Source organism: Haliotis asinina, chromosome 12, assembly GCF_037392515.1.
Source record: "Haliotis asinina isolate JCU_RB_2024 chromosome 12, JCU_Hal_asi_v2, whole genome shotgun sequence".
In the NCBI taxonomy this organism is placed as follows: Eukaryota; Metazoa; Mollusca; class Gastropoda; order Lepetellida; family Haliotidae; genus Haliotis; species Haliotis asinina.
This window is the reverse complement of record NC_090291.1, coordinates 19,139,985-19,163,766: the sequence shown is the minus strand read 5'-3', so window position 1 is coordinate 19,163,766 and position 23,782 is coordinate 19,139,985. Positions and strand designations below refer to the sequence as shown.

Genomic DNA, 23,782 nt, shown 5'->3' with positions numbered 1-23,782 from the left:
TATGTCTGCCACTACGTCCGCCACTACGTCGGCAACAACGTCTCCCACAACATCAGCGACCACTTCAGCTACAACATCTGCAACAACTTCGCCTACCACATCCGCCACTACATCTGCTACAACGTCAGCCACAACGTCCATCACAACAACAACGACATCGGCCACGACGTCTGCTACCACTTCAGCCACAACATCCGCCACTACGTCAGCCACAACTTCTGCAACCACATCTGCAACAACCTCACCTACCACATCTGCTACCACTTCAGCCACAACCTCTGCTACGACATCAGCCACAACTTCTGCAACAACGTCAGCTACTACATCTGCTACTACGTCTGCAACAACATCCGCCACCACTTCACCTACAACTTCAGCCACAACCTCAGCAACAACGTCGGCTACCACATCAGCTACAACCTCAGCTACCACGTCAGCCACAACTTCTGCAACTACATCTGCAACAACCTCAGCTACTACATCCGCCACTACATCTGCAACAACGTCAGCTACCACCTCTGCTACCACTTCACCAACAACCTCTGCTACGACATCAGCTACGACTTCTGCAACCACGTCTGCTACCACATCTGCCACTACCTCTGCAACTACGTCTGCCACGACGTCGGCAACTACGTCGGCAACAACGTCAGCCACAACATCAGCAACAACGTCGGCTACCACATCAGCTACAACCTCAGCTACCACGTCAGCCACAACGTCAGCCACAACTTCTGCAACTACGTCTGCAACAACCTCAGCTACTACATCTGCAACAACATCAGCAACCACGTCTCCTACCACATCTGCCACTACCTCTGCAACTACATCTGCCACTACGTCCGCTACTACGTCTGCCACTACGTCCGCCACTACGTCTGCAACTACGTCGGCAACAACGTCTCCCACAAAATCAGCGACCACTTCAGCTACAACATCTGCAACAACTTCGCCTACCACATCCGTCACTACATCTGCAACAACGTCAGCTACCACGTCTGCTACCACGTCTGCTACCACGTCCGCAACAACCTCTGCAACTACATCTGCAACAACATCAGCAACCACGTCTCCTACCACCTCTGCCACTACCTCTGCAACTACGTCTGCCACTACGTCCGCCACTACGTCGGCAACAACGTCAGCAACAACATCAGCGACCACTTCAGCTACAACATCTGCAACAACTTCGCCTACCACATCCGCCACTACATCTGCTACAACGTTAGCCACAACGTCCATCACAACAACAACGACATCGGCCACGGCGTCTGCTACCACTTCAGCCACAACATCCGCCACTACGTCAGCCACAACTTCTGCAACCACATCTGCAACAACCTCACCTACCACATCTGCTACCACTTCAGCCACAACCTCTGCTACGACATCAGCCACAACTTCTGCAACAACGTCAGCTACTACATCTGCTACTACGTCTGCAACAACATCCGCCACCACTTCACCTACAACTTCAGCCACAACCTCAGCAACAACGTCGGCTACCACATCAGCTACAACCTCAGCTACCACGTCAGCCACAACTTCTGCAACTACATCTGCAACAACCTCAGCTACTACATCCGCCACTACATCTGCAACAACGTCAGCTACCACCTCTGCTACCACTTCACCAACAACCTCGGCTACGACATCAGCTACGACTTCTGCAACCACGTCTGCTACCACATCTGCCACTACCTCTGCAACTACGTCTGCCACTACGTCGGCAACTACGTCGGCAACAACGTCAGCCACAACATCACCAACAACGTCGGCTACCACATCAGCTACAACCTCTGCTACCACGTCAGCCACAACTTCTGCAACAACCTCAGCAACAACCTCAGCTACTACATCAGCCACAACCTCTGCAACTACGTCTGCAACAACCTCAGCTACAACATCAGCTACTACATCTGCCACTACATCTGCAACAACGTCAGCTACCACGTCTGCTACCACGTCAGCAACAACATCAGCGACCACTTCAGCTACAACATCAGCAACCACGTCTCCTACCACCTCTGCCACTACCTCTGCAACTACGTCTGCCACTACGTCCGCCACTACGTCGGCAACAACGTCTCCCACAACATCAGCGACCACTTCAGCTACAACATCTGCAACAACTTCGCCTACCACATCCGCCACTACATCTGCAACAACGTCAGCTACCACGTCTGCTACCACGTCAGCAACAACCTCTGCAACTACATCTGCAACAACATCAGCAACCACGTCTCCTACCACCTCTGCCACTACCTCTGCAACTACGTCTGCCACTACGTCCGCCACTACGTCGGCAACAACGTCTCCCACAACATCAGCGACCACTTCAGCTACAACATCTGCAACAACTTCGCCTACCACATCCGCCACTACATCTGCTACAACGTCAGCCACAACGTCCATCACAACAACAACGACATCGGCCACGACGTCTGCTACCACTTCAGCCACAACATCCGCCACTACGTCTGCCACAACTTCTGCAACCACATCTGCAACAACCTCACCTACCACATCTGCTAGCACTTCAGCCACAACCTCTGCTACGACATCAGCCACAACTTCTGCAACAACGTCAGCTACTACATCTGCTACTACGTCTGCAACAACATCCGCCACCACTTCACCTACAACTTCAGCCACAACCTCAGCAACAACGTCGGCTACCACATCAGCTACAACCTCAGCTACCACGTCAGCCACAACTTCTGCAACTACATCTGCTACAACCTCAGCTACTACATCCGCCACTACATCTGCAACAACGTCAGCTACCACCTCTGCTACCACGTCAGCCACAACCTCTGCAACTACATCTGCAACAACCTCAGCTACCACGTCTGCTACCACGTCAGCAACAACCTCTGCAACGACATCTGCAACAACATCAGCAACCACGTCTGCTACCACCTCTGCCACTACCTCTCCAACTACGTCTACCACTACGTCCGCCACTACGTCGGCAACAACGTCTCCCACAACATCAGCGACCACTTCAGCTACAACATCTGCAACAACTTCGCCTACCACATCCGCCACTACATCTGCAACAACCTCAGCTACTACATCCGCCACTACATCTGCAACAACGTCAGCTACCACCTCTGCTACCACTTCACCAACAACCTCTGCTACGACATCAGCTACGACTTCTGCAACCACGTCTGCTACCACATCTGCCACTACCTCTGCAACTACGTCTGCCACGACGTCGGCAACTACGTCGGCAACAACGTCAGCCACAACATCAGCAACAACGTCGGCTACCACATCAGCTACAACCTCAGCTACCACGTCAGCCACAACTTCTGCAACAACCTCAGCAACAACCTCAGCTACTACATCAGCCACTACATCAGCCACAACTTCTGCAACTACGTCTGCAACAACCTCAGCTACAACCTCAGCTACTACATCTGCCACTACATCTGCAACAACGTCAGCTACCACGTCTGCTACCACGTCAGCAACAACATCAGCGACCACTTCAGCTACAACATCAGCAACCACGTCTCCTACCACCTCTGCCACTACCTCTGCAACTACGTCTGCCACTACGTCCGCCACTACGTCGGCAACAACGTCTCCCACAACATCAGCGACCACTTCAGCTACAACATCTGCAACAACTTCGCCTACCACATCCGCCACTACATCTGCAACAACGTCAGCTACCACGTCTGCTACCACGTCAGCAACAACCTCTGCAACTACATCTGCAACAACATCAGCAACCACGTCTCCTACCACCTCTGCCACTACCTCTGCAACTACGTCTGCCACTACGTCCGCCACTACGTCGGCAACAACGTCTCCCACAACATCAGCGACCACTTCAGCTACAACATCTGCAACAACTTCGCCTACCACATCCGCCACTACATCTGCTACAACGTCAGCCACAACGTCCATCACAACAACAACGACATCGGCCACGACGTCTGCTACCACTTCAGCCACAACATCCGCCACTACGTCTGCCACAACTTCTGCAACCACATCTGCAACAACCTCACCTACCACATCTGCTAGCACTTCAGCCACAACCTCTGCTACGACATCAGCCACAACTTCTGCAACAACGTCAGCTACTACATCTGCTACTACGTCTGCAACAACATCCGCCACCACTTCACCTACAACTTCAGCCACAACCTCAGCAACAACGTCGGCTACCACATCAGCTACAACCTCACCTACCACGTCAGCCACAACTTCTGCAACTACATCTGCTACAACCTCAGCTACTACATCCGCCACTACATCTGCAACAACGTCAGCTACCACCTCTGCTACCACGTCAGCCACAACCTCTGCAACTACATCTGCAACAACCTCAGCTACCACGTCTGCTACCACGTCAGCAACAACCTCTGCAACGACATCTGCAACAACATCAGCAACCACGTCTGCTACCACCTCTGCCACTACCTCTCCAACTACGTCTACCACTACGTCCGCCACTACGTCGGCAACAACGTCTCCCACAACATCAGCGACCACTTCAGCTACAACATCTGCAACAACTTCGCCTACCACATCCGCCACTACATCTGCAACAACCTCAGCTACCACGTCTGCTACCACGTCAGCAACAACCTCTGCAACTACATCTGCAACAACATCAGCAACCACGTCTCCTACCACCTCTGCCACTACCTCTGGAACTACGTCTGCCACTACGTCCGCCACTACGTCGGCAACAACGTCTCCCACAACATCAGCGACCACTTCAGCTACAACATCAGCTACCACGTCTCCTACCACCTCTGCCACTACCTCTGCAACAACTTCGCCTACCACATCCGCCACTACATCTGCAACAACGTCAGCTACCACGTCAGCAACAACATCAGCGACCACTTCAGCTACAACATCAGCTACCACGTCTCCTACCACCTCTGCCACTACCTCTGCAACTACGTCTGCCACTACGTCCGCCACTACGTCGGCAACAACGTCTCCCACAACATCAGCGACCACTTCAGCTACAACATCTGCAACAACTTCGCCTACCACATCCGTCACTACATCTGCAACAACGTCAGCTACCACGTCTGCTACCACGTCCGCAACAACCTCTGCAACTACATCTGCAACAACATCAGCAACCACGTCTCCTACCACCTCTGCCACTACCTCTGCAACTACGTCTGCCACTACGTCCGCCACTACGTCGGCAACAACGTCTCCCACAACATCAGCGACCACTTCAGCTACAACATCTGCAACAACTTCGCCTACCACATCCGCCACTACATCTGCTACAACGTCAGCCACAACGTCCATCACAACAACAACGACATCGGCCACGACGTCTGCTACCACTTCAGCCACAACATCCGCCACTACGTCAGCCACAACTTCTGCAACCACATCTGCAACAACCTCACCTACCACATCTGCTACCACTTCAGCCACAACCTCTGCTACGACATCAGCCACAACTTCTGCAACAACTTCAGCTACTACATCTGCTACTACGTCAGCAACAACATCCGCCACCACTTCACCTACAACTTCAGCCACAACCTCAGCAACAACGTCGGCTACCACATCAGCTACAACCTCAGCTACCACGTCAGCCACAACTTCTGCAACTACATCTGCAACAACCTCAGCTACTACATCCGCCACTACATCTGCAACAACGTCAGCTACCACCTCTGCTACCACTTCACCAACAACCTCTGCTACGACATCAGCTACGACTTCTGCAACCACGTCTGCTACCACATCTGCCACTACCTCTGCAACTACGTCTGCCACGACGTCTGCCACTACGTCGGCAACAACGTCAGCCACAACATCAGCAACAACGTCGGCTACCACATCAGCTACAACCTCAGCTACCACGTCAGCCACAACTTCTGCAAGAACCTCAGCAACAACCTCAGCTACTACATCAGCCACTACATCAGCCACTACATCAGCCACAACTTCTGCAACTACGTCTGCAACAACCTCAGCTACAACCTCAGCTACTACATCTGCCACTACATCTGCAACAACGTCAGCTACCACGTCTGCTACCACGTCAGCAACAACATCAGCAACCACTTCAGCTACAACATCAGCAACCACGTCTCCTACCACCTCTGCCACTACCTCTGCAACTACGTCTGCCACTACGTCCGCCACTACGTCGGCAACAACGTCTCCCACAACATCAGCGACCACTTCAGCTACAACATCTGCAACAACTTCGCCTACCACATCCGCCACTACATCTGCAACAACGTCAGCTACCACGTCTGCTACCACGTCAGCAACAACCTCTGCAACTACATCTGCAACAACATCAGCAACCACGTCTCCTACCACCTCTGCCACTACCTCTGCAACTACGTCTGCCACTACGTCCGCCACTACGTCGGCAACAACGTCTCCCACAACATCAGCGACCACTTCAGCTACAACATCTGCAACAACTTCGCCTACCACATCCGCCACTACATCTGCTACAACGTCAGCCACAACGTCCATCACAACAACAACGACATCGGCCACGACGTCTGCTACCACTTCAGCCACAACATCCGCCACTACGTCAGCCACAACTTCTGCAACCACATCTGCAACAACCTCACCTACCACATCTGCTACCACTTCAGCCACAACCTCTGCTACGACATCAGCCACAACTTCTGCAACAACGTCAGCTACTACATCTGCTACTACGTCTGCAACAACATCCGCCACCACTTCACCTACAACTTCAGCCACAACCTCAGCAACAACGTCGGCTACCACATCAGCTACAACCTCAGCTACCACGTCAGCCACAACTTCTGCAACTACATCTGCTACAACCTCAGCTACTACATCCGCCACTACATCTGCAACAACGTCAGCTACCACCTCTGCTACCACGTCAGCCACAACTTCTGCAACTACATCTGCAACAACCTCAGCTACCACGTCTGCTACCACGTCAGCAACAACCTCTGCAACGACATCTGCAACAACATCAGCAACCACGTCTGCTACCACCTCTGCCACTACCTCTGCAACTACGTCTGCCACTACGTCTGCCACTACGTCGGCAACAACGTCTCCCACAACATCAGCGACCACTTCAGCTACAACATCTGCAACAACTTCGCCTACCACATCCGCCACTACATCTGCAACAACGTCTGCTACCACGTCTGCTACCACGTCAGCAACAACCTCTGCAACTACATCTGCAACAACCTCTGCAACCACGTCTCCTACCACCTCTGCCACTACCTCTGCAACTACGTCTGCCACTACGTCCGCAACTACGTCAGCTACAACGTCCGCCACTACGTCCGCCACTACGTCGGCAACAACGTCTCCCACAACATCAGCGACCACTTCAGCTACAACATCTGCAACAACTTCGCCTACCACATCCGCCACTACATCTGCTACAACGTCAGCCACAACGTCCATCACAACAACAACGACATCGGCCACGACGTCTGCTACCACTTCAGCCACAACATCCGCCACTACGTCAGCCACAACTTCTGCAACCACATCTGCAACAACCTCACCTACCACATCTGCTACCACTTCAGCCACAACCTCTGCTACGACATCAGCCACAACTTCTGCAACAACTTCAGCTACTACATCTGCTACTACGTCAGCAACAACATCCGCCACCACTTCACCTACAACTTCAGCCACAACCTCAGCAACAACGTCGGCTACCACATCAGCTACAACCTCAGCTACCACGTCAGCCACAACTTCTGCAACTACATCTGCAACAACCTCAGCTACTACATCCGCCACTACATCTGCAACAACGTCAGCTACCACCTCTGCTACCACTTCACCAACAACCTCTGCTACGACATCAGCTACGACTTCTGCAACCACGTCTGCTACCACATCTGCCACTACCTCTGCAACTACGTCGGCAACAACGTCAGCCACAACATCAGCAACAACGTCGGCTACTACGTCAGCTACTACATCTGCCACAACCTCAGCAACAACTTCTGCAACCACATCAGCTACAACTTCTGCCACAACATCAGCAACAACGTCGGCTACCACATCAGCTACAACCTCAGCTACCACGTCAGCCACAACGTCAGCCACAACTTCTGCAACTACGTCTGCCACAACCTCGGCTACAACCTCAGCTACTACATCCGCCACTACATCTGCAACAACCTCAGCTACCACATCTGCTACCACGTCAGCAACAACCTCTGCAACTACATCTGCAACAACATCAGAAACCACGTCTCCTACCACCTCTGCCACTACCTCTGCAACTACGTCTGCCACTACGTCAGCCACAACTTCTGCAACTGCGTCTGCAACAACGTCAGCTACCACCTCTGCTACCACTTCAGCAACAACCTCTGCCACGACATCAGCTACAACTTCTGCAACAACGTCAGCTACTACGTCTGCCACTACGTCTGCAACAACATCAGCCACCACTTCACCTACAACTTCAGCCACAACATCAGCAACCACGTCGGCTACTACATCAGCTACAACGTCAGCCACAACGTCAGCCACTACATCTGCAACAACCTCAGCTACAACATCTGTTACCACTTCAGCAACCACGTCAGCTACTACGTCAGCTACGACATCAGCTACTACGTCCGCCACAACTTCAAATATAAGTAAGTACATCTGACATGTGCTGTGAAGTCCTTTTACGAACATATTTGACAATAATATGTTTGCATTATGCGTCACATGCAATCATGACATCGGCTCTGATGGCTTCTTCTATCAAGCCGTGACCATGTACCATCCTTGATTGTACTGATGCATGTTGAGAATACACATTGACAGTCAATTCAGGTGAATCTTTTTAATACTGTACCGACCGAGGACAATGTACTGCTTCTCTCGGGTCCCTCAACGCAGCTATTAACGTTACAGAAATTAGAGAGATAAGGTTAGTACTTTGCTGTATAATAAAAAGGCACTTTCATCACATCGGTGCCAGGTACGGGGCCGTCAGGAAGTTTCATTGGTTAACGTCTCGTGATTACTTTTTCTTCAAATTCCCATTCTTTTGTAAGGTCTAAATTGGATCCAATATATTTATTCATTTCTGTCGAATGACTCGTGGATGCCATGCAACGGTCTGTAAGGGCCCCTGATGAGGGGCGATCGGGCGAAAAAGAAAAAAAAGAAAGCAGTTTCCCATCTTTTTTCCAAGCTAGTGACAGAAAATGGTCCTATTACAGAACCCAGACCAATAAAAAAGAGGCTTTTATTATGGTGGAAATACAGTACCAAAGTTCGCATATCATTGCATTTAGGGAAACTATATGAAATCCTGAGAGAATACATGTGCAAACTACACACTCTTAATACAGCCTCTTTAAATGTGACATTAGGTCATTAAATGTCATGTTAGATCATTAAATGTCAGTTCTTCAAAACTGTCACATTTTTTTAGAGAGAGATGCACCGCTTTTGAAAGGTTTTTTTTTTTTTTTTTTTTTTTTTTTTACCAAGGATCAAAGGCTGTTGTCTACTGGAAGAATACTGGTTGCAGGTCCACAGTTTGTGTGATTTATTGTTTTATTTCCAAACGCAATACGAATTGCTACGATATAAGTTAACGAGGAAAACACTGTGAAAAAATGGTACATTGTTACTTCATTTCCCACTTCAGAACACGAGACACATTCCATCTATAGAATCCTAAGAACTCACTTTGTATATACAGTACATCGGCCCTTATGTTATTTTCAATCATTGTCGCAGTCAGATGTAACAAATAGTTCTCACACTACCATCGACATTAATTTTAAAAGAATCGGAGATACACCTCCAATGAATGGACCTTGGTCCGGCCTCGATTTTCGAACCTCTCTGAGCGCTACGATAATCGTAAGTTAATGTTAATTTATGGCACTTAGGAAGGAAAATCTGTATCATCTGGAAAGCCTTGGTGGGCGAGCTGGCTAAGGCGCCAGGCGCCAGTGATCCAGTGAGGATCGAGTCCACCTGTGACCGGGTGTAAAAATCATGGAGTGAACTTTGTGTGCACACTCTTTCTGTGTTGTCACAACCCCTAGTGTACAGTACACAAGCATGTGCACTTAAAAGAGCCCACGAATCCGTTGGTATATAACCAGATGGTGGCCACATGAATACGTACAAACACCTAGTTGCGGGTACAGCAACGTGCAGTGAACTTGGACAAAGTACTGTGACTATGTGTCCCAGTCCACCCAGCTGTTAATGGGTACCTTGTTAGGATGAGAGAACCTCTATAAACTTGGTGCGCCAAGTGGTAGCAAGGGTTGTATACTCCCTAGAGAGTTGAGATTGAAATACGATGTGCTGTTGAAATTGACATCCAGTGATCAGGGAAAAATACCGGCGCCTTGAGCATGCACTAGTGCGTGGATGCTTGCGCTACATAAATATCCTATATCACATGACATAAATTTGAATTTGACCCCACAATCATTCCATGTAGATATGTGTATGCTCTATTTATATTTTTTAACAAATCATGTATATGTAATGTATTGTCATCGCGATGAACTTTTCAAGTTGCATAAGAACACTTTCACGTTTTGCTCACGGCATCTGCTCCCGGGGGTACTGAAATGCATGAATACACCTTAATCGGCGTCATACGATAATGATTTGAGTACATCTGCAATGAAAATACACTACAGGCTGAAAAGTGTGATATTCATACATCTAGTCACAGGCTTAAATTACCGATTGCAAAACATCAACAAAACATGACCTTGAAACGATCAGCTGATTCTACCGCCTGTCTTCGAATAGCCGTTTCGCGATTCATTCTTGCAATACAAGCAGTCATGGTTATACCCGTTGTTTCATGGAATCGTGAAATAAATGTTTCAGATCATAACACTTGAAATATCATGGGTCAAGAGAAAAGATGTAATTGTAAATATGCACCAGTCTGAACATTAACGGTGATCGGTAAGGTTATAGTGGTCAACTGTCTCTAAGTGTTTACTAACTCATACTCCTTACTTCCACCGTTTGATGGTTTCTAACGTTGGGCCGTCCGGTTGAGCGCTCCTAGCGGATTAGTGAATTGAGGGATGATACATTAACAAAGATTCCCATTTACATGCTTAAGAGTTTTTTCAAAATAATGTAATTTTTATTGGTGACATTTTAGACACATTTTTCGTTTGATCGGGCTGAAATATAGCTGTCGAAGACATTTTGTAAAATAAAAAAAAATGTTTCGTCGAAAGGAAACTTTTGGTTGGTCGGGAGATTGGAAACACAGAAAAAATACGGACGACCTAATTAATCGGGATTACTGAATTCTAAATTCTAACCTGGATCTTAACGGGTCCTTATCGAACAACTTTCAGGGTCGAGGGACATTACTTTCCTCATCACATCACGCTATTGCTACCTAAGGAATTATGTTGGTGGTGAAACATACTGAGGATGTGAGCGTTGCTAATAAATTATATGACATACTATACCGCCTGTATATCCTAATTTGAAACGTGGAATTTGTTTGAACATACTTCGGCATATATGTCTCTGTTATACCGGAAGTGGGCGCGTGATGACTAAGAGTGAGTGAGTTTAATTTTACGCCGCACTCAGCAATATTACAGCTATATGGCGGCGGTCTGTAAATAATCGAGTCTGGACCAGACAATCCAGTGATCAACAACATGAGCATCGATCTGCGCAATTGGGAACCGATGACATGTGTCAACCAAGTCAGCGAGCCTGACCACCCGATCCCGTTAGTCGCCTCTTACGACAAGCTGAGTCGCCTTTTATGGCAAGCATGGGTTGCTGAAGGCCTATTCTACCCCGGGACCTTCACGGGTCTGATGACTAAGACATCTGTGACACCCGAATTTCCTTTGAAGATTTACTGCCCTTGGGTGTGTTAGCAGGATAGCAGCGTTGATAAGGTTCGAAGATTCGTCCAGGCCATTTTTCATGATTCGTCATCGCATTCATCCGATACATCGCATGCTAGTTTTCATGGTCACCAAATCGTCAAAATCGGCATAGTCTAAGTAAACTTAGGCTCTGTATTATTCGTTACAACGCTTATCAATAAACGAAAAACCTTTTTGACCAGAGTCGGTTCGTCTTCCTTCGGCGCCATCTTCCGTTTCTGGGTACGATGGTTGCCGTTTCTTAACGCTATGACAGCCGGTTTGTGAGCTCGGCGACCGTTCTCGGGGGCTGTTATAGCTGATACGCGAATTTTGTTGCCATTTCAAACGATTAGTTATCCGTTACAGGGCGTTTGTTTCGATTTTAGAGGGTATTGTTGCAGTTTGAAGTTTATTTTTCTAGTTTGGTGATTTCTGTTCTGATTTGGTGTATTTGAATTCAGTTTTGATGATTTGCTCACCGTTTGTAGGGTAGGCCTGCTTATTCTCAGATTCAGTTTAGCAGTACAAATGATAATACTTAAACTGAAATCGGCATCTCTTGAAATTCGTCTAAACATGTCATGAAACCTAAATGCAAATCAGTTCCTTTATTTGATACAAATCGTGATGTTCTAGTACATTTAGTGTTGTAATCAGTGTTCATATTTGGATTGTTTCATCCCATCTCATAACTGGCTACAAAGGTTAGGTCTCACGCCATCTTTTACGCAATTTCTCATATATCATTGAGGAAAGTCGACGATCCCATCTCATAACTGGCTACAAAGGTTAAGTCTGACGCCATCTTTTACGCAATTTCTCATATATCACTGAGGAAAGTTGACGTTTTTCCCCTAAACTACAAACTTATTATGATCCACGCTGTTTTCCAGAATGTCGGTACTCTTCCTTGACGACAACCGTAAAGCGAATGGTTGGTGGTTCTGATGTCACGTCCTGTACTACTCCAGGATTTGTGCATTTCAAGCCTGATAATTTCCCTGTCCCGAGTTGCTCGGGTATTCTAGTTGATGAAACTACCATTGCCACCTCGAAACAATGTGCTGAGACTTGGCTCAACCCGTAAGTGCAAACTTACACCGATCATACGTAAACGTACAATAGGCAACGTGTTGGATATCAAGATGATTAGATACTGTAAGTGTCGATTAAGAATTGTTCACATGCACCTTTTTGCACACTTATGTATAAATGCCTATATGAGCAAACTTTACATACGAGTGTAAATGTGTCATGTGAACGCATTTACTTACGTATGAAAATATACACGTTGCAAATTTACTTGTGGGCAGGACAAGGTGCAAACGCATTTTTACATGTGGGCAAATGTGCACTGTGAGTATACTGTGTCATGTCATCTTTTTTTAGGGGAAGAGTTACATATTGCGGAAGCAAAACATCACATATGGTCTCACAAACGTCATAAATGTATTCATAAACAGTGGACGTCCGAACGCCAAACAAATTCCCCCAGTTCTGTCTACCGATTTACATATGAGCATATTTGCTTACATGAGTTCTTAATTAATGGGGCTTAATTATGTAAGATGGTTATAAAATGTGTGGATTAAATGTTAAAGTTTGAATGGGATTATTTCTTTGGAGCAAGAAAGGGTTCATTCTAATTGTAAATTGAAATTTGAAACTCAACAGGACATTACAACTTCAAGCCATGTACGCTGTCATTGGAGAATACAACACATTTGTTGATGGGGAAGACAGCAGTCAACAGCAGATCACAATACCTCGCTATACCACTCTGACCGCCTCCGGTTCCGGAGGTAAGTGACTGCTAGTGTCGATCGGATGTTTACATCACTCACAGTGGACGGAGGTAAGTGACTGCTAGTGTCCATCGGATGTTTACAAAGACCGAAGGTACGTTACTTCTCCCATCTGCCTGATGTTCTCAACACTCACAAAAGACGAAGGTCAGTGACTCTTACCATCTGTCTGATCTTTACAACACTCACAAAGGACAAAGGTATGTGACTCCTTCCATCTGTCTGATCTTTACATCACTCACAAAGGACGAAGGTATGTGACTCCTACCATCTGTCTGATCTTTACATCACTCACAAAGGACAAAGGTCAGTGACCCCTTCCATCTGTCTGATCTTTACATCACTCACAAAGGACGAAGGTATGTGACTCCTACCATCTGTCTGATCTTTACATCACTCACAAAGGACAAAGGTCAGTGACCCCTTCCATCTGTCTGATCTTTACATCACTCACAAAGGACGAAGGTATGTGACTCCTACCATCTGTCTGATCTTTACATCACTCACAAAGGACGAAGGTATGTGACTCCTACCATCTGTCTGATCTTTACAACACTCACAAAAGATGAAGGTATGTGACTCCTACCATCCGTCTGATTTTTACAACGTTCACAAAAGACGAAGGTAAGTGACTCCTACCATCTGCCTGATGTTTGAAGCACTCACAAAGGGCGGAGGTACGTGACTGACGCCATCTGTCTAATGGTTACATCACTCACAAAGGACTCACGAAAATGAGCCAATGCTAATGTTTGTCTGATGTTTACTATGACTGCAGACTTCTAACATTAGCACCCTACCACACAACTACGACGTCTATACATTTGCTTGTTAGATACATGTATTTACATTAAAAGAAGTTGGCCAGGAGAGCGCTAGGCACGTGCATCCACTATGGGTCTATGCGAGGCAGCTGGTACCAGAATGAAAGTAGGCATGACAGTTTTACTAGTAGAGTTATTTTTCGGATTGTCGTCGTTACAGAACTGTACCTGTTGACACTTTCCACTGCCGTTACCTTCGGAGCGGACTGTAGTCTGCCAGCCTGCATCCCCTCTACCGACATGAACATTGACTGGAGCACATGCAAGGCAGTGAGCTCAGGGGTTGGAGCGGGAGGAGGCAAGTGTATTGTTTACATTGTATCATCGTTATTGTGAGAAAACATTGCATCAACAGGGAAATGTGTACACTACAAACAAAAGGTGTGGGAGCACCCTAAACTTTGATAGTCAGATATATTTGTTGCGTTTGAGTAAAATGAAACATAACAGTGTCAAGAACATTGAAAGCCAAGGGTGCTGAAACATACGAAGTTTGATTCAAATGTCACAATCTGCACAAACTTTCTCCCACGTTGCACTTGGATGTTCTGTTTGGGCATTTGAATCAAACATGTCTGAATCAAACACTAAAGCTCAACAAATATTGAATAAGTTCCTTCACTGCATGTTCCAGCACGTCGTTTAAGTGCCTGTTAAGCCCACAAAACGTTGCATTTAACTTAGAGTGTAAATGACCTCATCACATTTAAATTTATATATGACTATCAAATTTTAGGATGTTCCTATACTTTTGTTTATACTAAACTGACTACCGAAAAATGTTGTCAGTAGCTTTGGTGAACTGAAAATTGTAAACAAACACTCATGGTTATGTTGACAAATATTTATATTTCATCAATGTGTTATCACTCTTGCACAATTTGGAGGTGATGCATTTAAAAAATCATTATTTACAGTTACTGTTAAACACTGAGGGTACAAAAAGTCACTTTCACAAAACCTGTTAAATCAACACTGTCCAGTATGTTGGCAATGACTGGGGCTCGACAGGCGTCATCAGTACCTCGTGTGACCTCCTCTGGCAAGAATGCTTTTTTGGCAACGTCTTCGCATAGATGGCGTCAAACGTTTGATGACGTTAGTTGGTTTGCGTTGCCACGTATCGCATGTGGCATTCTCCAGCTCCCGAAGATTAGCTGACTGGTTGGGACGTCGTCTTGTAAGCTCTCTACAAAGATAGTACCACGTGTTCTATGAGAGACAAGTCGGGTGAACGTGATGGCCATGGCAAAACGCTGACGTTGACGTTGACGTTGACGTTGTCGTTCTCTATGAATTGCCGAGTGATCCTTGCCGTGTTGGGTCGTGCATTAATTGTCTTCTTGAAGAAGGGTTCCACTTTGTTCTTGACGCAAAAATGGTGCAGCTACGGGTCTCAGGACTGTGTTTTCTGGTAGTTACAAATCCCACCCCAGATCATGTTAGCGCCTCCTCCTCTTCGATGAACATCATGGACACAATTTGGAGCCAATTTTTCGTTTGTACGGTGATAAACCCGGATTCTTCCGCCAGCATGGAACAGATTAAATCTGCTCTCATCGGTGAAGAGAATACGTTGCCAATCTCGTCGTTGCCAGTGTAGTAGACGTCGGACCCGCTGTAGTCTGGTGAGGCGATGTTGAGCAGTCAGCGCCATCCATCCCGCGGAAGGGTCGGTAGGCCCTGATGCGGAAACCCAGTGCTGTTGCCTCCGATTCCGTCAATGTCAGGAACCGATTGCGGAGGTGTAACGTGCGAAGATATCTGTCTTGCGTGATGGTAGTCTGATGGTAGCGCTGGAACAACTTGGTTACAGTCTGACGAGAGCAACTCAAGATTCGTGCAATATGGGTCTTTGGCGTCACCACCATGGCTACTCCAATGGATCTCTCTCTTATGTTCAGTAAACGCCAGTAAACGTGGCGTCACTTTATTGATGTGACAGCGTTTAACCATTTCGAATGACATTTATAGTGATATTTACATAGAGATTCCTTGAAAAACGGGAAAACGTAGTTTTAGTTTTAACATCGCAGCACGTGCACTGACGGGTGCACGTCCTGGATTCTTTGGAAATAAGCAGGTTGTGTTCGCATGCAGTGTTTCCATAAGCCATTAACATGTCTTTCAATTTTATTTTGGGGATATTCAAAAATTTTCGGTGACAACTTTCTTTTAATCGTCAGTTTATGTATCAGAAACACGTTAAATTGGCTCTGAAGGCATTGAAGACATTCGAGGAGATGAACGTTTTGGTTTTCGAATAAGTATATGAACAAGATATCTCATATCTGGAATGTCAATAAGGATACAACTTTCTGTTTTTGTTGTTCCAAGCCGAATGTTTAAAGGAACACTATCACGCCACACGTATCTAAAAATCAATATTGCATTTTTCTCCTTAATACTAACTGTCAACCACAACGAATCTACCACATAGTTTATTCCGAAAAACAATACATATTAAGATTACAATGAGAAAATAAAAAGTTAGAAAGAATTATTGCAGCGCTGCATTAAATCGACTCTTCGCGCCCTCTACCGACCGAACTCGCTTGACCAGTTCAAACAAACCCCATACGGTTGTGTCCCTTGGAAAGCTTTTTGCGAATATCCTATAACGCTCTTTTGGAACCTAACGTGATTGCATATGCTCTAGTATAGAGAACAGAATATTGTCGAGAAAGCATGACATTGTGCCTTTGAGAGGGATTTACACTGAAAAACAGACAAGATTGACTGGTTCTGGTGTCATGAAAGTCAGGAAAGGTAAAGTTTTTTACTCCTGTTTGTATTTCAGCACCGAATCTGTATGTTCAAGAAGGGTCAGTAACTAGAGACACATCCTGCACTGGAGATCAACTCTGTACAACGGGATCAATTGACACGTGTGACGTGAGTTCTGAGATCCATGGAAACCGTCTGTTTCCTCCAAGATAATGTCTTTATTAAAACTAAAATATGAGAGAGAGAGAGAGAGAGAGAGAGAGAGAGAGAGAGAGAGAGAGAGAGAGAGAGAGAGAGAGAGAGAGAGAGAGAGGAGAGAGAGAGAGAGAGAGAGAGAGAGAGAGAGAAATGCTCTGAGGCGTTCTCGGACATTGATGTTCAGAGTAATTGTCTGAGGAGATATATTGTAGGTCGTTGATATGACAAAGTGGTGTTTTAACCAACTGACTTTTAACATTGCCAAGTATTTTATAACAACCACCACATCCGAATGTGTATAACCAGTTTGATTTGAATATAATCAAAGTGTGTTACCGAACTTCTGGTCGGAGCAACTCGTCTTATATATCACGTATAGTGCACTCATTTTATATATACATGTAAATACTTGCAGTTTGATGTGGGCGGGTCCCATGATATGCACAGAAGCGGACACCTCGGAGATCATTACTGTCGGTCTCATCAACTCCGACGACGGAACGTGCGATGGCACCCTTGACTACAGTATTGAATACGTCAGTCTGCTTACTGACTCTTCCTACAACCAGTATCTGCCAAAGTACGGACAATAGGAACTTCCGGTGTGTACTGACATGCGCAATGTAGTTTCAGTTGACAATACGCGTTCGTAGGAAAGAGAATCGTCTCTTTACGTGTAGGTCTATCGTGCTACCATACGCCACAGTGGAAATCTAAGCAACATTATATACATGCAGTCAGTTTAACAATAAACACTATGAAGATGACTGCTCCTTTGATTTCTGCCAATCGCTGATCTTAGAAACTTACTGAAGCATTGCGCTGTCATGCCACACAAGTTGATTTGTCCATGGACATTGAGAATTATACTAGTGACAATGCTACTAATTCACATGGTGTTAAATTGATAGGCCCTTTAAACAGAATAAAATTATTCATGATGGTGGTGAAATTGTAAAACATAGGCAATATTTCAGCTGTTTGGTCCGTAAATAATCGAGTTTTAAGCGGATACGTCAGTGCTCATGATTTTGATCACTGGATTGACTCGATTTTCTACAAACCGCCGTCATATAAATGGGATATTACCGAGTAAGACTTTGAACAACAAACAAAACTTTCAAACTCAATCAGCTTCTGGAAGAAATTTGGGTTATTTCTGCGGTTAATCTACATACACTAATAAAGTGAGTCAGTTTGCATACATTTAAGGGCCCAATTCAATAAAACATCATGTCGTTGCTTTGTATTTTGTTACATCATTGGCATGTTGCGCCAACTTGTCAAAGTGAGAACAAAACCTATAAAAATAAAATATGCAATCAAGTCTTGTCTTTTCCTCATTTCAACAAAACATGTCAGTGCATGCATCCTGCTATTTTACATGAAGTAGTGAACAAAGAATGGACTGAAATAAAGATAATGTACCACCAAGAAGGTCAGGGTATTTCGGAGTATCAGTAACGATAAACAAGTACAAATGCTTCAGTTTATTATTATATCCGTATGTAAAAGTTGTCATCATTTGCACACACAAACCTCAAGAAACCAGAAACTTACACAAACTGTCTACGGGCGGTTAGAAGCCTAGTGGTAAAGGCGTTCGCTCGTGACGCCGAAGATCCGTGCTCGATTCCGACCGTGTACAATGTGTGAACCCATTTCTGGTGTCCCCCGCCGTGATACTGATGGAGTATTTCTAAATGCTGCATGGCATCAAACTCACTCACTTACCATCAAAGCTCGTGTATGTGGTGCACAATATATCTGGAACTGTCATATAATCAACATATTCAACAGCGAGATAAATCCCCATGTAACTGTATTAATTTTGAATTTGATCCTACGCAAAACTACCTGCTGTGTAGTTGACTTCCTTTTTGTCCTGATAGTTTATTAAGAGACTACTGAAACTCTCGTGAAAATGAAGTGTGCTCCAACCCTCTACCCCCTTCTCAACAGGCTATATCCACCCCTGCTAAGCTACTCATTTTCGCTTTTAAAGTACGATGTGGTCAAATAATTTTAAGTAATAGGTCTTTTGGTTTCACTGAAAATGTCTATTTCGCAAAAGAAACCGCGAGCGAGAGTTCCTGTCTATTTCTAAATGATTTAATAATCTTTTGTTACAGTTCAACACGTACCTCGTAGCTGATGTTAGTATTGTTTCGGGTCACACCTTTAATACTGGAAAATACACATCCAGTTATGTAAAAACAATAAGTACCCCAATAGAGGATACACACCGAATGAAAGTATTTGTTGAGTTTTATAGTTGGCTGATTTTTTGTGCCAATAGGTGGCTTTATGGTAGTTCAGTGGTTACAGTGTTTACTAACAACGTCAAAGGGTTCGGTTTGTTTCCTCGCATGGGTTTGACATGTGAAGCTCATTTCTAAAGTCTCCTGTTGTTGCTAGGATAGTGTTAAGAGCGGCGTAAAACTATACTCACCCACATGAATGTCTACTTAATGACTAAGAAAATCCAAGTTCTGTCAGAAGTCTTTTTTGCAACGAATGCAACAAGAAGCTGACTGACCATAGAACTTGGTTTTCCTTTATGTTTTCAACTTCTAAAAGGGCTCTCGGAGAAGTAGTTATTGATTGATGACGAAGCTGTTGTTCGCGGTGACTGGGCGGGCTAGACGGCTTAGTTTGTGTGCTGGCGATTAGGTGCCTGACTCTGAGGGTGCGGGTTCGAATCCCGGATTGGACGAAACCAAAAAAGCACTACGATTTGTACTTTACTAAGAAAGTTAAAAAAGTGCAATCCCAAATATGACATATGTTACATAGCTAATGTTCTGGAATTTTTACATAAAATATACTAAACAGCAAAAGAAACGCAAGTTAAAAAAATGAAATCTCATAGAGTAAGCTTTGATTTTTATGTCTATTTAAAAACTTGACAAAAAGTCAGAGATGCGTTTTCCGTTGCCGTTCAGTATACATAGCAAAATGCATGTACTGTTACAGTAACCGAGTGACCTGATGACCTACTGACCTGCTGCCATGATTCCTTCAACCACAAATCTGACCAATTCTACATTTCACTGCATTTCTTTCTTTCACTGCTTAAAGATCGAACAACAGCAATTACGCTTCGGGGTTTAGTGGTGACGTATGCATAATACCCGCTATTGTTTATTTATGAGCGATAACACAATACCTCTACATAAACCTACAAATGTTGTCTAGAACTCGAGTTGTGATGATACAAGACATAGATTCCGGCCCCGTAGAGATCCCAGGATAAAGCCTGGAGCTGACATTTACAGAATGTCGTTACTGAATAGCAATCAAAAGCCGCCGAGCTAAGTGACAGAGGACTGACGCACACAATAGATAAATACTTTCACCTACAAAGCAACGCGTTGTCCATTGAGACACAAAAACTTTACACGTACAATCTCACCAGTAGCAAATCGCCTCACTGTGTGGCAATGATTAATCGTTCAGGGGGTCTACTTGACGAGTAACTACCCAACGCGGTGTTGACTAAATCTCACGTTAAGACAGATATCACTTGAGAGACGCTGGGTCCGGTTGTAGAGAAGGGTTGCTAAAAGAGAAGAGGATATCAACTCGTAATTAGTTTTTATACCTTGGGATTTTTGTTTGATTGGTGTGGATTTTGTACCTCCTTGAGAAGTTCCCCATTGCGGGTGTCCCCTCTACGTGAATGAGGGAGTAGAGTCCTGTCTCGTCGCATGATGAGTTGCCATCCTGCTGTCAAGCTGGGTCCTGTCTCATCTATATCATCCTTCTACGAGCTGTCGGCGCCTCTCATCGACGGGCGAGTGGACCAGTTTAAAGGATTTGAGGGACGACTGACGCTGGTTGTCAACATCGCGACGGCCGACTTTAACACAAGGAACGAGCTTAAACAGGTGAGTGAGTGGTACGTCGGGGCCCGTTGTACGTGACATGGTTCAGCCGAACGCATGCAGGGGTCGTAATATAGGGTCAACGTCTGATTGAGTGATTGACGTTTGAAACCGCTTTATGAGTGAGTGATTGAGTGAGTGTGGTTTTACGCCACTTTTACCATTATTCCAGCAATATCTCGTGTGTGTGTGTGTGTGTGTGTGTGGGGGGGGGGGGGGGGGGGGGAGGGAGAGGGGGGGCACCCCTGTGAGAACCGAATCCGGGTTGCATCCATGTTGGGAATCCAACGTGGGTCTTCGGTGTTCGTCTTCGCGGAAAACGAGCGAAAGCCTAAATTTCTAGGCTATCTCACAGCACCAAACAACCTTGGAAAATTAACATATGTTGAATGATTGAGACGACTGGTCTCTCTGATTGTTGAGTTTGGGATACTGTTAAAAGAAGACTAATATCAGTGCGGCCCATCTCATTTGACATGAATAAAGGGCCACGTCCTGGGGATTATCAGTCATCTGAGGTCACAAACTGTAGCCGCCCGCACGGCTCTATTCGACTCTTGGGAGGTGGGTGCAAAATGTGAAGACAATTTACGTGTTTCCGTGTGTACGTATGTAAGCATTACTTTTTCATAAACCGCAATCCCAGCTTTCCTCTCAGCCTGACCCACACCTCCCACTCGAAATATCAAATTGTTGGTCTTTATATATAGGTATTACTGACGATCCCTGAACAGTAACACCCCTGTAGACTGAATCTCTAAACTGTCCTTTAACCCTGACCCCAAAGCTTCAAAACCATGACAAAACAATCTAATCGTATTCTTAAAGTATTTACCCTTGAAAGATTCACTGTCTGTGTTTCATATCCACAGTTGAATGAACTGCTGTCAACATACTCCTCCAAAGGCCTCAACATCTTCGCGTTCCCATGTAACCAGTTCGACGGTGAACCTTACGAAAATGATGAAATATTACCCATCATGCATTATGTCCGTCCCGGAGGAAGGTTTGAGCCTCGTTTTAAACTCTTTGCCAAGTGCGACGTTAATGGAATAAAGGCTGCACCTGTGTTTGAGTATCTGAGGATGAAATTGCCTCGACCTGACAATAATGATGACGTCATCATACCACGTGAGAAACCCGTGCCATGGACGCCTGTGAAACGTCAGGACATTGGTTGGAACTACGAAAAGTTTTTGATCAACCATGACGGCCAGCCGGTCAGGCGGTATACCCACAAGGCTGATATAGAGCTACTGAAAAAGGATATTGAAACTTTCCAGAGAAAAATACCACGGACGGTCAAAGAACAACACGGTTTGCATTGATCGACCTTGACCTTGTGGTAGTACATGCCGTGACCACAACGACAACTTCTCAGAGACATAAGAGACCCCTCAACCTCGTTTGAGAACTTGAGCGTAGGGAGACGACTACCGGAAGTCAGCTCGAAAATTGTTTACGACAATTGTAACCTAATCGTAGTGTCTCGCAGAACCTGTCAAATCAGTATACGAATAGTCCAAACGCATCCGTCCATAGTTGTCAGTGTGACTGATTTCCTCACAACTAATTTATTTATTTATTTATTTTTTTATTTATTTTTTTCTTTCTTTTTTTGTATTTATGTTTTATAAACAGTTATGTATACAAACAATAAGCAATGTCTGTGAGAAACATTGCCTTAGATTCACACGTTTCCCTTGAAACTGGATGACATTATGGAGCAGAGTGGTTTCCCGAAGAGGTGGATGGAACAGACAACCAGATACTGTCAGCATCGAACCTCAACCTTGCAATAATTATACTGTTATGCAACCTAATACACTTTTTCTTTGCTTTGGGTTTTTCAGCAAAGACAATTGTGCCTGTCGAGGGAAAGTGAAATACATGTCAAATGCATACAGTATGACCTAAGTGTTTTGTTACCACTGATGCATGTAATACACAATGGATGGGTTCCATGTTTTAGATACTAAGAAAAGTTCCCCACAAAAACATGTTGTTTTGTAGAAAGTGAATTAAATTATATCTTTACTGATTAAATCCACACGTTTAGTGTTTTGTTTTCTCAAAACACTTGCATCGAGGGGCGGTAGCATGAAACTTTTGTCCATCACTCCAAAATCAGGGTTCGACCCCGAAAGATGAATAAATGAAACCCCTTAGTAGTGTGCCTGCCTCCGTGTATCGGGAATATTGCTAAAACCGATTTTGAGCCAGTTTCTTACTCCGTCGATACACCTTTATAAATATCACGTACAACAAATATGAAGATCAACGTAAGAACGTATGTAACAAATATATACAGTTAGACAGCAATCATCTCTGTTCCAGGACCAGGAAACCCAATGATCGATAATGTGAGCACCGTTCAAACAATCAGTATAATCAATATACTCAGAGGGGCCACAAATCGACATCATTCGATCGTCGTTAGGCTGCTATTAAACAAAGTG

The 23,782-nt window shown here is 45.4% G+C and overlaps 3 protein-coding genes across 3 annotated transcripts; all 3 read left to right on the top strand.

The window, feature by feature from the left end:
- The first annotated feature begins 1 nt into the window (after position 1).
- LOC137257407 (fap1 adhesin-like) lies at positions 2-8,637 on the top strand. Its single transcript, XM_067794740.1, has 8 exons — positions 2-27; positions 69-2,478; positions 2,536-3,987; positions 4,045-5,191; positions 5,229-5,364; positions 5,430-6,949; positions 6,987-7,173; positions 7,287-8,637. Exons 1-8 carry the CDS (start codon positions 2-4, stop codon positions 8,635-8,637), a joined length of 8,229 nt encoding a protein of 2,742 aa, XP_067650841.1.
- A 5,145-nt stretch (positions 8,638-13,782) lies between these two features.
- On the top strand, positions 13,783-18,762 carry LOC137258425 (uncharacterized). Its single transcript, XM_067796103.1, has 4 exons — positions 13,783-13,834; positions 14,672-14,809; positions 17,312-17,406; positions 17,852-18,762. The coding sequence occupies exons 1-4, from the start codon at positions 13,807-13,809 to the stop codon at positions 17,954-17,956; spliced, it is 366 nt and encodes a 121-aa protein (XP_067652204.1). The 5' UTR covers positions 13,783-13,806; the 3' UTR covers positions 17,957-18,762.
- Positions 18,763-20,955: 2,193 nt separating this feature from the next.
- On the top strand, positions 20,956-23,369 carry LOC137258873 (glutathione peroxidase 2-like). The gene is made up of 2 exons (XM_067796568.1): positions 20,956-21,326; positions 22,196-23,369. Exons 1-2 carry the CDS (start codon positions 21,147-21,149, stop codon positions 22,649-22,651), a joined length of 636 nt encoding a protein of 211 aa, XP_067652669.1. The 5' UTR covers positions 20,956-21,146; the 3' UTR covers positions 22,652-23,369.
- Positions 23,370-23,782: the final 413 nt, after the last annotated feature.

Coding starts and splice junctions, on each gene's coding strand:
- LOC137258425 (XM_067796103.1), top strand. CDS start 13,807: ATGTTCTCAACACTCACAAAAGACGAAG. Junction 14,810..17,311: donor AGGGGTTGGAGCGGGAGGAG/GCAAGTGTATTG, acceptor TTTGTATTTCAG/CACCGAATCTGTATGTTCAA. Junction 17,407..17,851: donor GATCAATTGACACGTGTGAC/GTGAGTTCTGAG, acceptor AAATACTTGCAG/TTTGATGTGGGCGGGTCCCA.
- LOC137258873 (XM_067796568.1), top strand. CDS start 21,147: ATGATGAGTTGCCATCCTGCTGTCAAGCTGGGTCCTGTCTCATCTATA. Junction 21,327..22,195: donor CAAGGAACGAGCTTAAACAG/GTGAGTGAGTGG, acceptor TCATATCCACAG/TTGAATGAACTGCTGTCAAC.
- LOC137257407 (XM_067794740.1), top strand. CDS start 2: ATGTCTGCCACTACGTCCGCCACTAC. Junction 5,192..5,228: donor CTACGTCCGCCACTACGTCG/GCAACAACGTCT, acceptor CGACCACTTCAG/CTACAACATCTGCAACAACT. Junction 5,365..5,429: donor GCCACAACATCCGCCACTAC/GTCAGCCACAAC, acceptor CTACCACTTCAG/CCACAACCTCTGCTACGACA.